At 35.0% G+C, this 15,723-nt stretch overlaps 1 protein-coding gene across 3 annotated transcripts in view; it reads left to right on the top strand.

Annotated features, from left to right (window-relative positions):
• The window catches only part of Fndc3a (fibronectin type III domain containing 3A), a 115,774-nt gene that overhangs the window by 30,676 nt on the left and 69,375 nt on the right, over positions 1 to 15,723 (top strand). For all 3 annotated transcript variants that reach the window (XM_048341383.1, XM_048341384.1, XM_048341386.1), the window contains one exon: positions 5,519 to 5,594. In XM_048341383.1, the coding sequence (XP_048197340.1) occupies positions 5,519 to 5,594 (76 nt within the window). The remainder of the gene's footprint in view (positions 1 to 5,518; positions 5,595 to 15,723) is intronic.

A 15,723-nucleotide genomic window follows, 5' to 3' on the forward strand; every position in this document is an offset into this window, starting at 1 on the left:
GATGAAATGTAGTGGCTGTGAAATTCTGATATATTCTTGGATTCATCAACAAAAGCATTGATATTTTATTAAATTAAACCCTATAGTTAGGAAAATTTTCTTTTAGAATAAAACTTCTCTTTGGCAAAGTGACTGCAAACTATAACCAAAATAGAAGTGAAGTTTTCTGTATTAAGGAAACAATACTCACTAATACCAAGTAAATTAACTTTAAATTTAAAAATGCTGAGTATAGTGCCTCAAGCCTCTAATCCTATTTGGGAGTAGAGATTGGGGGAATCACTGTCTGAGGCCAGCCCAGGCATGCAAGTTCATAAGAGGCCACCTCAACTAAAGAGTCAGCATCATGGCACATGCCTGTGACCTCAAGCTTCAAGAGAAAAACAATGGCAGGCCACAGTGGCATGTTTCTGTCAACCCAGCTATAAAGGGAAGCACAAATAGGAGGATCATAGTACATGCCAGCCTGGGCATAAAGGTAGACCCATGCCCAATGTAAAAAAAGACTAATATGCCAGGCACAGTGGCTCACACCTATAATCCTAACTACTCAGGAGGTTGCAGTATGAGGGTCAAGGTTAAAGCCAGCCTGAGCAGGAAAGTCCATGAGACTTATCTCCAGTTAACTGCCAGAAAACTGAAAGTGGCAAAATAGTAGAGCACTAGCCTTGAGCTGAAGAGCCATGAGTTCAAGCCCCATGACCCACCACAAAAAAAAAAAGGAGGAGGAGGAGGAGGAGGAGGAGGAGGAGGCGGCAAAGGATGAGGAGGAGGAAGGATTAATGGAATAGGTCAAATGGTGGAGTGCTTTCTTAAAAAGTGTAAAGCCCTGAGTGCAAACCCAAGTACTGAAAAAAACACTACTACAGGCATATCAATTTTATATAATGAAAAAAGAGGTCACTAGTCCTAACAGCAAACAAAGCTTCCACATACCTGAAATGATAATTGAGCAAATTGAAGGAAAAGAGACAAATAAAAAATAATAGTTGGAGACTTCAATACTCCACTTGCAATAATGATCCAAAAACAAATAGGAAAGAAGGAATTTAGAAGATAAATAATTGCACCCATGTATCTGATAAGAAGCTTGCATTCAGAATATATAAATAACTCTTACAAAAGAAACACAATACAACTGGTAGACAAAGGATTTACAGTTATGTACAAGTACATGAAAATATTTTTAACAGTATTCATAAAATGCTCCTTCACACTTACTAGATGACTATAATTTTAATAAGTCACATAATAAGTGATAACAAAAATACTGAAAAGATGTGGAAAAGTTTGAACCTTTGCATACTAGTAGTAGAAATTAAAATGTAAATCCAGTTTGGAAAACATATCTGCAAATTCCTCAAATGAATAGTTACTATATGGGCCAACAGCTCTATTCCCAAGAGAAACAATATGTGTCCATGCAAAAAAGTGTTTAGTAGCATTCAAAATAGGTAAAAGTAGATGATTTCCAGTTGTCCATATATTGCATATATCTGTGCAATAGAATATGACTCAGCCACAAACTGCTAGGTAGTACTTTAGTATGTGCTTCGATTTGGATAAATCTGGAAAACGTGCTTAATGAAAGAAACCAGTAGTGAAGGTTTACAAAATATCCTTTTTGAGTTAACAAAACTTCAAAAAATTACTATGCTGGTGCTTGTACAGCTTTGCATATACTAAGAACTACTAAACTGTATTCTATAGGACAATTTTTATGGTCTAGATTTTATCTCAGTAAAAATTGTTTTATTTTAGACCCATTTACCTTTTATATGTTTGCATAATTTATATGTGATTACTAATGATCCAGAAATAAATTACTATAAGACAGTTATTAGTATTTGATAAATGGATTAAACCAAATAGATTATCATTTCTATGTATTTATTGTTGTTAAATATGGTGTTATCTGCATCATTACATATATATCTACATGTAGTATATATAAACTACATACATATGTATCTACATGTAGTACACATAAACTTAATATTCTCCAAGATCAGAGGCAAAAAGTATGTAAATAAATATACAGCTTTATCATGAAATATATTTGGAAGCAGTTTACTCTTAAAATCTAATTTGCTAACTGACAGTGGATGACTTAGAAGCAGATGTTACTGCTGTTTGTTTATTTTGTTACTATGGTAATCAGATACATGCAGGTACAATAGGATACTTGCTGTACATTAGCTAATTTGATAGCAAGCTTGGAGGTGGCTGTTGACGAGTATACTAATAATTAATTAGACCTTTAACACCCAACCTGTATGTGTATTTACACTGGACAGTTGTAAAATAATATAAGATGCTACCAGAATGAAATTTTTTTTAAAGTTGCCATATAAGACTAAGGATAGTCTGAGGTCCACTTTGCCAATGAAAATTACCTTCATGTTTAGTGAGCTGGAACAAATTGTAACTTTGGGAACAGAAACAGTTGAATCTTAGAGCAGTTGTAGGTAGCTGTGGTAGAAACAAATATATGAGAAAATTGAAAAAGATGCAAGCAACAGTAAATAGAGTGCTAAAGTTTTGGAAGTGGTTTTGTTGTATATTTGTGAGTTAGCACTTCAATCTAATTTTATAATTTTTATCTAAATATTATGTAATTAGTGTTAAGGAGTGAGTTGACTTTTTTTTTTTTGGCCAGTCCTGGGCCTTGGACTCAGGGCCTGAGCACTGTCCCTGGCTTCTTCCCGCTCAAGGCTAGCACTCTGCCACTTGAGCCACAGCGCCGCTTCTGGCCGTTTTCTGTATATGTGGTGCTGGGGAATTGAACCTAGGGCCTCGTGTATCCGAGGCAGGCACTCTTGCCACTAGGCTATATCCCCAGCCCGAGTTGACTTTTTTGTGTATAGGTTCTGCCAGCAAATTAAAACTACAAATTTACCAGTTTGTAAACATAAAGTATTATTCACCGACTCACATGGCTATGGCCAAGCACAGTAAATTAAATAGTTAGTTAATTCATTAATGAAGTAAATAAAATAAATTGTAAAACCAAAAATTATGAATTCCCATTCATATATTGTTCTCAATTGATAAGAAACTCTCAGTGAGTGCAGCATTACCATCAGTTATCTTTAAGTCATTGTGTGATTTGCTGATTATTTGCCTACACTTAATTTTCTGAATCTACAATAATACATCATCCAAAAGACAAAAGAAGCAATGTAAAAGTTCTAAACATCCTCCCAAGCCACAAAGGGCACTGAAATGTGTGACGTGATAGGATGAAATTTTTACATTTATTCAAAGTGGCATATCTTTAGCAGAAATTAGACCAGTGTTATGGGGGAAAATGAATCAAACATCTGCAGTATTTAGAAAATAAGATCTGATTTTTGTATATAGTATTAATGTGTACAACTGAAATTTACAGGAATGTAGCCTAATCCATGCAGTCTCAACCTGTGGATGCACAAATCTAGTGTAGATGTAGTATAGATAAATGTGAAAACTTTTTAGCATACTGAGCTTTATGTTTTCTGAACATTTATAATACATTTTCCTTAACAGCATTCTGCTCAGAACCATATATCCATGGATACTGAGGATATATTGAATGGATTGGTTATACTATAATAGTTTTGTTAAATCTATTAGTTACCTGTTGTTTTGTTTCTTTGGGTGGGGGGCAGGGAAGTAGTTCTTTTTCCAGTACTGGTGTTGAATTCAGGGTCTGACCCTTGCTGGAATTAATTGTTTGGTTAGTTCTCTTGTACTTGAGCCACTCCTCCAGCTTCTATTTATCTGTATTTTGAGAGAATGCTATGGGGCCTGGGAATGTGGCTTAGTGGTAGAGTGCTTAACATGCATGAAGCCCTGGGTTCCACATAAATAGAAAAGGCCGGAAGTGGTACTGTGGCTCAAGTGACAGAGCCTTGAGCAAAAAGAAGCCAGGAACAGTGCTCAGGCTCTGAGTTCAAGCCCCAGGACAGAGAGAGAGAGAGAGAGAGAGACAGACAGACAGACAGACAGACAGACATACAGACAGACAGACAGACAGACAAAGACAGAGACAGAGAGAGACAGATAGAGAAAGAGAGAAAGAGAGAATACTATGATTCAAATGAAAAAAACAAAACCTGGAAACATCTTTGTATATGAAACTATTAAGACACTAATACTTTAAAAATATAATTTATTTATAAATGAGATTTTTTACTTCTAGCTTACATTTATTGCTAAGATAATTATATAGATTATATATAAAAATAATTATATTTTAGCATGTTATCATTAAAGTTTGTAGCATCTTTATAATCACTGTTTTTCTAATATATCTAAGATCTTTATAATTTGACTCATGTGAGGTTAACAGAAACTGTTAGGAAAACAGGAGAGCTATGACAGGGAGCATAAGATACTTAATAGAAACAGCTCTTTTCCAGGCACTCATTTTTACCATTTTTTTTTTTATTTTTTTATTTTTGGCCAGTCCTGGGCCTTGGACTCAGGGCCCTAGCACCGTCCCTGGCTTCTTCCCGCTCAAGGCTAGCACTCTGCCACTTGAGCCACAGCGCCGCTTCTGGCCGTTTTCTGTATATGTGGTGCTGGGGAGTCGAACCTAGGGCCTCATGTATCCGAGGCAGGCACTCTTGCCACTAGGCTATATCCCCAGCCCTTACCATTTATTTTTGAAGAGTATTCTCAGAGTTGGTCACAGTGCCTTATACTTGGAATCCTATTTACTCATAAGGGAGGATTTCAGGACTTTGCCTAATAGAAGGTTTGTGAGGTCTATCCCAACCTTTTTTTTTTTTTTTAAAGAGAGGGCGGCTCTAGGTATGGTGTTGCATGCCTATCATGCAAGTGTAACTAGGACGACTGTGATCCAGGCTAGCCAGATCCTATTTAGAAAAAAAGAAAAAGGCCAAAAGGATGTTACTCAGGTGGTAGAACATCAGCCTAGCAAGCTCAAGGTCCTCTCTGAGTTTAAGTATTTCTAGTAGTTATATTTTTATTAATTTTATTAATTTAGTTTATTGATATAGTTTTAGTTTATTTCTTAATATGATTGAACTGCATTCAAGTAATATCCATTCATGCTCACCCATCAATTTATACTTTAGAAAAACACAATAGTTAGCAACCAATGAACTCTTACAGTAAATCTAAATATCCTGGGTTAACTCTGTATTTAATTATTGAGTAAAGTTTATTGACATCTCGATGAAAGCTTTCACTAGTTTCTTTTTCTTTTCTTTTTCTTCCTCCCCCAAGTACTGGGATTTGAACTCTGGGCCTTGAGCTTGGTAGGCTGTCCCTCTACCACTTGAACCATATCCCCAGCTCTATTATTTTCTTTTTCATTCCCTTCACTTCTGGCCTAAATTTGACCTACAAAAAATCAGTTTAATAAACCAACATTATACATGTGTGATCTTTGACTTTCTCAGTTTCATAAGGCTAAAGAGCTTATGTCTGCCTTTCTAGAAACATTTAGTTTTTTAATATGCTGATTTGTCTATAATTGTTTTGATAATACTGCTTTTCCCCATTTTAGGTTATTCTGGTACAAGTTAACCCCGGGGAAGCATTTACAATAAGAAGAGAAGATGGACAATTTCAGTGCATTACAGGTAAGAATAGTAATTTATTGCCATTTGTAAAAACAAAAAAATGTATGTCACAAATACTGTGTATGCCTGTAGTTTTTTCCAGTCTTTGTCACTACCAATGCATAAAAGCACAAACACTGAACATTGTCATTTGTTTCAGCAGCATACTAACTTCTCTATTTGTCCTAACTTCTTGATAACTCTTACATTTGATTGTTCATGTTACTTCTCTGCTCAAATCTTCAGTGAATTCAGGCCATATTCCATTAGTCTTTCCCCTCCAACATTGCTTCCCTTCAGTCTTTTTTAAATGAACTTATTTACTGTCTCCTGAACTTGTCAGGACTATTTTCTTTACCTAGAATTCACCTTAGTCACCAGGACTACTGCAGTCCATCCAAATGCTACCAGTGCTTTAAGACTTAGCTCATAAGGAAATGGAATATATGTCTAGGATCATCCTAGAAGAGGATCACAATAGCTCAATAGCTGTGTACATGTGACCATATAAGATGATGCTAAGCGAAATGGACTCCAAGATATGGACACAAAAAAATAAATAAAATAGGGCCACACTACTGGGCATATAGCAATATATCATAATGATTTTGTGGTTCTAATTTTTACATACTAATAGAACTGAGCATTTTAAGTGTTTATCCATTCATATTTCTTTTTTGATGAAGTGTCTATCAAATTATTTGCTCACTTTATAATTAGGCTGTTTGACTTTTACAAATTATAATATTTATTCATATATTCTGCATAAAGCCCTTCATTAAATATATGATTTGCAAATATAACAAGAATTTTCTCTAATTGAAATAATTTTGTGGCAGTTAGGATAATTCAGAATTGGGAGAGTTCACATAATAATCAGCTTAAAAGAAACTGTAGGATTTATAAGCAATACAATAAACTCTACCTGTCTCCAGTTTGCCAGTTAAGTTTTCATGAAAATAATTTTTTTACTATGTACTTGATAGAATATTTTTCCAATATAGTACTTGCTAAGAAAAGTCTCTTTTTTCAAATTGTGTTCAATAAATAGTGTTTATAATTGAAACATTTAAATTAATATTGCATTGATCTTTTCAACTACATTTGCAAGTGAGGATACTTATTACAGTTTTAGTGGAACTTAAAATACAAGAAATGCTAATCCCAGTTGGATGATCAAATCTTAAATTATAAATGTCAGTGGTTAGTTTGTAACTGTAATCTGTAAACTCCCTTCTTATAAATCAATATAATTAATTTTATATGTGCGGCAACTCCTTCATTTGGTTCCTAAAGGCTTGTCTTATTTCTAATGTGCTTGCAGTACTAACAGTACTAATTAGTACTAATAGTATTATTTGGAAGATATTTTTTGCACATGGCCAAATTTCTGTGTTTCCCTGGAAATCAGACACCTTACTGTGTACATGATACATTGTAAGAATGCAAACTCTTAAAATTACAAGACAGAATTTTTAAGAACACAGGAAAGGATAAAGGGAACTAAATAAAATTATTTTTTTTCTTTTCTATGTCTATTCAGATTTACAAAATGGAATATAGGTAGAAGGAATAGTAAACAAAGGACTGGGTTTAACATCTTTATAAAGACCAGTATACTCTCAAACATCTTGTATATATCCTAAAAGAGACAAATATAGGAAGAAGAAAGCCTAATAACTACTGAAATTCATCTCCGCTTTTTATTCATTGTTAGTTTCTGTCATGTGGTAAACTCCTTTCTGAACTACTGCTGTAGTTAGCCATAGAAAGAGTAGCAATAAAGGCTAACAAAGTCTCAAAGAGGGAAAATCATACAACAGTGAAACTAAGAAAAAAAATAGATCTCATGGCCCTAAGGCTTCCAAGTTAGGAAAGTTGGTTTGGTTTGCTTTTGTGAGTTAGTGCTACCTAAGAACAGAGCTTTAAAAAAAAAAATTATAACCTACAGCCTGGAGAGAAAATGCTGATCTTTTTTTCTATTAATTTATTAAATATTTCCTGAAGTGTATTATATTAATTGTTAGGAATTCAAAGAAAACCAAAGCACAGTTCCTCCCACATTCAACAACACAATGGCTGGGGATTTGGCTCAGCAGTAGAGCTCTTGCCCAACATGCTCAAGGCCCTGGGCTCAATCCCTGGAGCTGATGTCTGTCCTTCCCTACTTCTTTACCTTATTACTCTCCTACATACCTAGAAGTGCAGTCACCTATGGACTGCTTTCCAGTTTGCTCTTCTGCTCACTGTTTGATTTATTTATACTGTCTGATTTGAACTCCTGCCTCATTTTTCTTTTATGCCATCTCTAACAAGACATTGGTTTTTGCACACATAGAGGTACTATGTTGAATGTCAGATTTGTTTCTAGTGAGAGATTTTGAAACTGACCTAACAACTTGATGCTTAATGTTTTTGTAACACAGTGCTTTGATAATGTCAGCAAATTGTCCTTTGATGAGAGATACTTTGAAATTTGTTTTCTTATTAACTTGTAAATAGAAAATTAAATATTTATTGAGTAGTTTTTATGTTCATATTAGTAGATCTCTGTAATAAGTGCTAAAGACAACCCTTCTCAGTTATATTTTGTGGGGCAGTAAACAGAATAGGAAATTCATCACCGTTTCTAAATATGTGTTAGTGGAAAGGCCATAGAAGTATATTTTCATTAAGAATCTATGGCAAATTCTTAAGAGTCCTATTGTGGAGCTGGCTCTTTGAGTGATAAATTAGGACCTTTCCTTTAGATATCATCTGTTCTGTGGAGCTCTTGCTTTGATTTTTCTCATTGAAGCCAATTGTTAAGTTTTATAAGCATGTATAGCCCTAGTTCCTTAAAAAACCCCAGCATATTTCTATATGTTTTGAGTTCAGTATGAAAGATTAAAAAAAATTACATTTTGGAGGCTTTTCAGTATGTCAAGCATATAACTATACCCCATTGCTTACTAGTTTTAGCACCTGCAGGAATAATGGTCTATTTATATCACCAAAGTAACTCCTCTAATATAGAAGAGTTTCATACCCTGTTCTCTACAACAAATGACAGTACCCAGTACAGTACAGGAGAAGAGGACTTCACTGTAAATAGAACTTTCTTATTTTGTCAGAATTCAGAATGAGTCATCTATGGTATCTCATTTGTAAAAAAGCAAACAAATGAAATCTTGGACTAAATGAAACAGTTCAAAACAAATGGTGTTGTATGTGGGTTAGATGATAATTATGTTAACATGTATAAAAGATGTGTTGACAAACTGAGATTATTCCAGGTAAGGCAACCAAACGAACATTGAAACATAAAATCATTCTTAGGAAAGGCTGGGGCTGGGGATATGGCCTAGTGGCAAGAGTGCTTGCCTCCTATACATGAAGCCTTGGGTTCGATTCCCCAGCACCACATATACAGAAAACGACCAGAAATGGCACTGTGGCTCAAGTGGCAGAGTGCTAGCCTTGAGCAAAAAGAAGCCAGGGACAGTGCTCCGGCCCTGAGTCTAAGCCCAGGACTGGCAAAAAAAAAAAAAGGGAAGGCCGTGAAATATATGAAGAATGTTGAACCTTGAAAGAGTTACTCGGAAGGCTTTGTTCTCTGTACCTCTTGAGGGTAGAATTTAGGTCAAAAATTAAGAGTTACAAAAAAACAGATTCTGACTCAAGGAAGAATGTCCTAACAGTTATGGATAGATAGAAATGGACTCATTGTTTTTGTTATTCCAGAGTCCTATCATTCATTGTGTGGGAGATATTATAAAAAGAAGAAAAACATGGAAAGAATTTAGGTGAATCAAATATTCATTCTAAGTAAATAGTCTTTGGTTTCAGAATAACCTCCTAATTAAATGTTAGCAATCTCTTTAGTTATGAGAATGAGTTCAAAAAGAGAGCTTAAATTTAACAATATACCTGTGCAGACACACATTTCCTAAAGTAATTGAATGGTTATTGCTTATAATAGACTTATCAACAGAACGCATAAACCCTTATTTATGTAAAGTGTTCAAGAAATACTATCTTCTGTTTTTTTCCTTAACAATATAAATTGTCTTTTCATCTCTGATTCTGTTTGATAAAATATGCCTTTTGCTTAGCAGGCATTCTACTGATAGTAAAATGAATTGCTAAAATATATACTTGTTTGCCTTGCTAACTAATGGATACCAAAAATAGACTTTTTATACCTGGAGATATTTGAGTGCCTTAGAATCTTCAGTGTAAACACCAATTGAGATTATTATGGACATGTTCATTTGAGTATGTAAATAATGAGTTATATGTAGACCATTTCTGCTTATTATTTTATGGTTTGGATTATGTATAGGAAATTTTCAAGGTGAGTTAAAGTTTGTTGATATGTATCATCTTTGTTTTTTTATACTTTACATAGGAAAGCCAAGAAACTAATAAACAATCCCACAAGATGGTAAGGTGTTTTTGAGACAGGAGGAGTTCTTTGTATAGTCCAAGCTAGCCTTGAACTCAAAACCCTCCTGGCTTTAGCCTCACAACCAGCATTGTAAGACTCTCCCGACCAGGGTAAGAATAGCAGTAAATTCCATCTTCAAATCTTGTATCTTTCCCTTTGGGTTCCAGATTTCTCAGACCAGGTTCACTGATCTTATTGCTGCTGTTTTGGCTTTCTGCTCTGCCAGCTAGGAGTTAGTTGATCTTTCTACTACTGTCCCCTTATTCAAGAAGTAAGTAGCACTGTTGTTGGGGTGACAATCAAAGAATCTAGAATAAATAGGATGAAGTTGGTTTACAAGAGGGTTATAAGATGCTGTGTAAGGAAACATATAGACCTTCTTCTGGTGATACATAGAGATGTTTCAATCTCTTAACAGTTGCATAGTCCAAATATGTAGTCATATATGTAGTCTAGGTCAAGCTCTAGTAGTACAATTGATACCATGGAATGTTACTAGGTATCTTAAGAAGGTAAGGGACCAGTAAATTGGTGGTGTTAGAAAGAGACTTACTTGCTGAAGGCTTCTCAGTGGTTTTAACATGCTAATTTTCATTATGAATTTTCAAGAAGTGGTTATTTTCAGCATCTTCTAAACTTTTGAACATGAAACCCTTTTCCCAAAAAGATATTATTCAGATTTTATAGCACACATTTTCAGAAGCTCCTATCTTTGAAAAGTTTATCTTAAATTTCAACTTCTAGCTTCTAATGTTTTGGAACTCATCACTAACTCATATTCTTAGCATCCAAAAACAGATAGATAGATAGATAGATAGATAGATAGATAGATAGATAGATAGATAGACTGCTGAGTAGAGGAGGAAAACACCAATGTAAAGAAAAGTAAAAAAGAAATAGGAGAAATATTTGTAAAAAATTACAAAAAGTTACCTTCTTAGATTTACAGAGCCTTGCAAATCCAATACAAAAGAGACAATAACTAGGAACAGACTTACCAAGAAAGGGAAAAATAAATGGCTTTTAAACATGTATATTTCAACCTTACTCTAAAAACATGCAAAGTAACTACAGTGAGATACTGTTTTCACCTTTCAGACTGACAATTATCAAAAAGTGAGATAACTACAAGTATAGATGAAAATATAAGTATAAACACGAAATTTGCTAATGTCAAAACTAAATTAAGTTAAAGAGCTTAAAGACCTTTGACACAGCATCTATGTCTCGTAAATTTACCTATTGATACACCAAAGTGAAATGATATTCTATAGTGTTGTTTATTAAGCATTGTTGAAACAGGAAAAGTTTGAATAACTTGAATTTTGGTAGAGAAATAAATACAGTACATTCGAACACTATGACTAGTAAGAGATTGAAACATCTCTATGCATCAGTAGGGAAAGATCTTTAAGATAAATGTACAGAACAGAGTTTGTATTTTGTAAAGAATATACATATAGTTGCCCTAGTATTCACAGGATAGCTGTGAAACTATTTAATGAGATGCATTGTATTCATAAGTTGCTTTGTCAAATGGCAATTCCTTTGTACAACTACTTAAAGATAACTACAAATTTTAAGTAAATGATATAAGAATAAAGAAAAATCAACTAAGAATGTTCTGCTTTAGGAAAAAACAGTATAGTTGAGGAACAACAAAAGGTTTGATTCCAAGCCTCTAATAAAAATATTGATTGTGCCTATTTCATAGCCACAAGTAAAGATCCTGATAAAATAAAACAAATTTGTCCTCTTTTCTTTTTCTGCTTAATTTCATCATAAAACATCTCCATAGTGGGTCACTGGTGGCTCACACTTGTGATCCTGACTACTTAGGAGGCTGATATCTTAGGATCACAGTTGAAAGCCAGCCCTAGCAGGAAGGTCTGTGAGACTCTTATCTCCAATTAGTCACCAAAAAACCAGAGTTGAAACTCTGGCTCAAAGTGGTGGAGCACTAGCATTGAGCAAAGGAGCTCAGGGACAGCATCCAGACCCTAAGTTCAAGCCTCAACAATGGATACAAAAAAATAATAATAATCCCTATAATTAAGGATCTGTTTTACAGTCTGGTAATGTTAGAACCTGAAGCCTGGAGGCTATGAAAAGGATATAGAACTCCTGTTTCTCTCTTTTCCTTCTCAGTCTTTAGCATGCCATCTACCTAATGAGTTTTAGTATATCCTCCTTCCCCCATTTTAAGACTGTTTGCTGCCAGGGACTAAAATGAAGAGGTTGAAATAAGTAGGGTAAAACAGGAACAATAACAAATGATCAAAAAATGCAAAATGACTGAGAAAGATAAGGCTTTATAAGCCACTCTTCTGATGTGAAGATGTATAGTAAAAATGTATAGACATGTTTTCAACACTTGTGGGAAATAGTCTTTGTTTTCTTCTATGGAACAATCTAAATTTAAAGATTATCTCTAAAAAAGAACTGTGACAAAGGTTCTCAGCAGGTTTTGCAAATATCCCTTTCAACTGGTTAGTTATTAAGAAAAGAAACTTAGGCTGTGGGAAAGCTCTTTTTATTTTATTTATTTTTATTTTTTGGCCAGTCCTGGGCCTTGGACTCAGGGCCTGAGTACTTTCCCTGGCTTCTTCCCACTCAAGGCTAGCACTCTGCCACCTGAGCCACAGTGCCCCTTCTGGCAGTTTTCCATACATGTGGTGCTGGGGAATCGAACCGAAAGCTTCATGTGTAGAAGGCAAGCACTCTTGCCACTAGGCCATATTCTCAGCCCCTGTGGGAAAGATCTTGATCAACAATGGTTACATAAGAAACAGCACTTGTTAAAGAGATGACTAGCAAGCAAGTGCCTGAGGGTATGAGCAAGAGTCCTTGAGGCATTTTTTTAGTTGCTACATTAATAATGATAGAACCAAAGTTTGGGAGACACTTCAGCTCTCCTTTCCTTTTGACTTTCCAGTCTTCCTGAGAAGTAATATTCTTTTATCAACTCTGAGGAAGTATAATTATTTAAAGGTACAGGACTAGTTCCTTTTCAGAACCAACAGCACAATGTAAGCTCTGTTACTAGAAGATATTTTAAATTTTCTGCAGGTACAAAATGAATTTTTCTTTTTTTGAGCATATGTATGTATGTCAGAAACAGATAGGGCTTTATTTCACCTTTGCCTTTGTCAATGCAAATTTTAATTTTTTTTTTTTTTTTTGCCAGTCCTGGGCCTTGGACTCAGGGCCTGAGCACTGTCCCTGGCTTCTTCCCGCTCAAGGCTAGCACTCTGCCGCTTGAGCCACAGCGCCGCTTCTGGCCGTTTTCTGTATATGTGGTGCTGGGGAATCGAACCTAGGGCCTCGTGTATCCGAGGCAGGCACTCTTGCCACTAGGCCATATCCCCAGCCCCTGTCAATGCAAATTTTAAATATTTACAACAGTACAATGAACCTCATTAATGAATCTATCACACAACTTCAAATATTTAATTGTCATGTTAGACTTTGCTTTTATAACTCTCATATGATAGATCTAGATTTCTTTTTTTTTGTCTACACAATTAAGCAAATTTTTTATTGAAGCTTACATTGTGGTACAGAAATACATTTCAACTGATTGAAGTTCAACACCAATCAATGAAGAGAGAAATTATGACACCAAAAATTTCCCTCCTCTACCACACAAGGATAAATTTCTATTCAAGATCTAGATATCTAATCTTTTTCATATCTTTTTTTACTCTTCTCCTTCTTTCCCTTCTTCCCCTAACCCCCAGGACTCTCGCTGAGAAGGTATTTTAAAACCTCATAATACTCCATCTTTTCTAATCTACCTTTAACCATAAAATGTTTTATGTCCAACAGTAGTAGAACTAAAATTATTAAAGGTCATAAGAAGAAGGAAATAGTGAGCACACTGTTCTGACACTGAAGTGAATTATTAGGTCCTGGTACATTGCTCTAAATCTGACCTTAATGTTATTTGTCAAGCACATCATGTTATGTAAAGTACTTACTAAATAATAAGTAACATATCTACACATGATTATATAAAGAGCCTTACCAGAGAGGCTATTTTCCATATAACTCATTTAGTTATTTAAGACATGTTTGTAGGGGCTAGGAATATGGCCTAGTGGTAAAGTGCTCGCCTCGTATACATGAAGCCCTGGGTTCGATTCCTCAGAACCACATATACAGAATAAGCTGGAAGTGATGCTGTGGCTCAAGTGGTAGAGTGCTAGTCTTGAGCAAAAAGAAGCCAGGGACAGTGCTCAGGCCCTGAGTCCAAGCCCCAGGACTGGCAAAAAAAGAAAGAAAAACAAAAAAAAAGAAAGAAAAAGAAAGGACATGTTTGTATAGGTACAGACCCTAAATCACAGAATGTCTGAGGAAAATTAAAATTAGAATCTGTTATACAGAGGGCATATAATTAAATATTTTAAAAGATTGGGTTTTATACTTTTTAAAAAGCCTAGCGAATCCATTTTACCATTAGCAGTACTAATTTAATATAGTCTTCATAGTGGATGGCTACACTGCCATGTCACTTGAGCACTCATTTAACTTCAGTGGCCTTAATGTTAGCTCCTGGCAGGATTTGCGTCATTGATCTATATCACTGCTCTGTGATGTCAATGTGTGGGTGTTCAGTTGTTGAGACATAGTTAACCTAATGTGCTGCAGTAAATCCCAAGTTCTGCTTCCTACTAGAATAACAAAGAGTGATTCATCATCATTCATATTAGATTGGTACTAAAAATAGTAGTATTCACATGCACATTGATATAACAGCATCTGTGTATTTCTAACAAGATTACTAAAAACAACTTCCTGTTTAGAAACAGACACTTGGTTAACACATTTCCTACTTCAAGTTACCTATTTATGTGCATTTCAATTAATGTGAAAGGTAAATTCTAACCATGATGATATAGTAATTCATCAGTAATTCTGCCTAATTCTCAGGACACCAACTTATGTATTCTGCTTTATTCAAGCTTTAAAAAGAATATTAAGTTTCCAGAGATAAGCCTCTAAACATCTAAGTATAAGTAATGACCTTGATATTTTCTATCTCCTCTATAACTTCTTGCTTCCTTTTAATTCCAAATTATAATCACCAATTTGTTAATTCCTAAATTTGACTCTTGTTCTAGTTGCCAATCTTGTGTAAACATATGTTACCATGGGTTTTACAGCCTTAATAAATAAACCTCCTTCCTTGGGAGACAGAGAGTCACAGTTCTAGACCAGCCCAGGCAAAAAAGTTTACAAGTCTCTATGTCAAAGGCTAAGAAGCTGAACTTTTGGTGGTGCCTGTCATCCCAGCTAGTACAGAAAGCCTAAAACACAAGAATTGTGGGCCAAACAAAAAGTAAGACCCTGTCTCATGATAATCAGTGCAAATATCAGGGAGAAGGGGCTAGAGATGGCATGGCTCCTAGGTAGAGTTGCTTACACAACAAGTATGAGTCTCTGAGTTGAAACCCCAGTACAGACAGATAGGCCTACCCTTTTAAGAAGGTAACCTTGCACCCCTATTCGTCTAGAACAGTCCCAGTTTATACCTCTCATATTGGTATCTAATCTTGATGTCTAACTGATTTAACATTTGTCTCCGATTTGTCATTTTTCAAACTGAATATTAGTAGTTATACTAAGGTGATAAGCCATAATGTGTTTTGGTCAGCCACGATTTTGCACTTCTAGCCTCTAACTCAATCTTCCCTAGTAAGTAAGTAAGTATCCATCCTT

Source organism: Perognathus longimembris, chromosome 3, assembly GCF_023159225.1.
Source record: "Perognathus longimembris pacificus isolate PPM17 chromosome 3, ASM2315922v1, whole genome shotgun sequence".
Classification (NCBI taxonomy): Eukaryota; Metazoa; Chordata; class Mammalia; order Rodentia; family Heteromyidae; genus Perognathus; species Perognathus longimembris.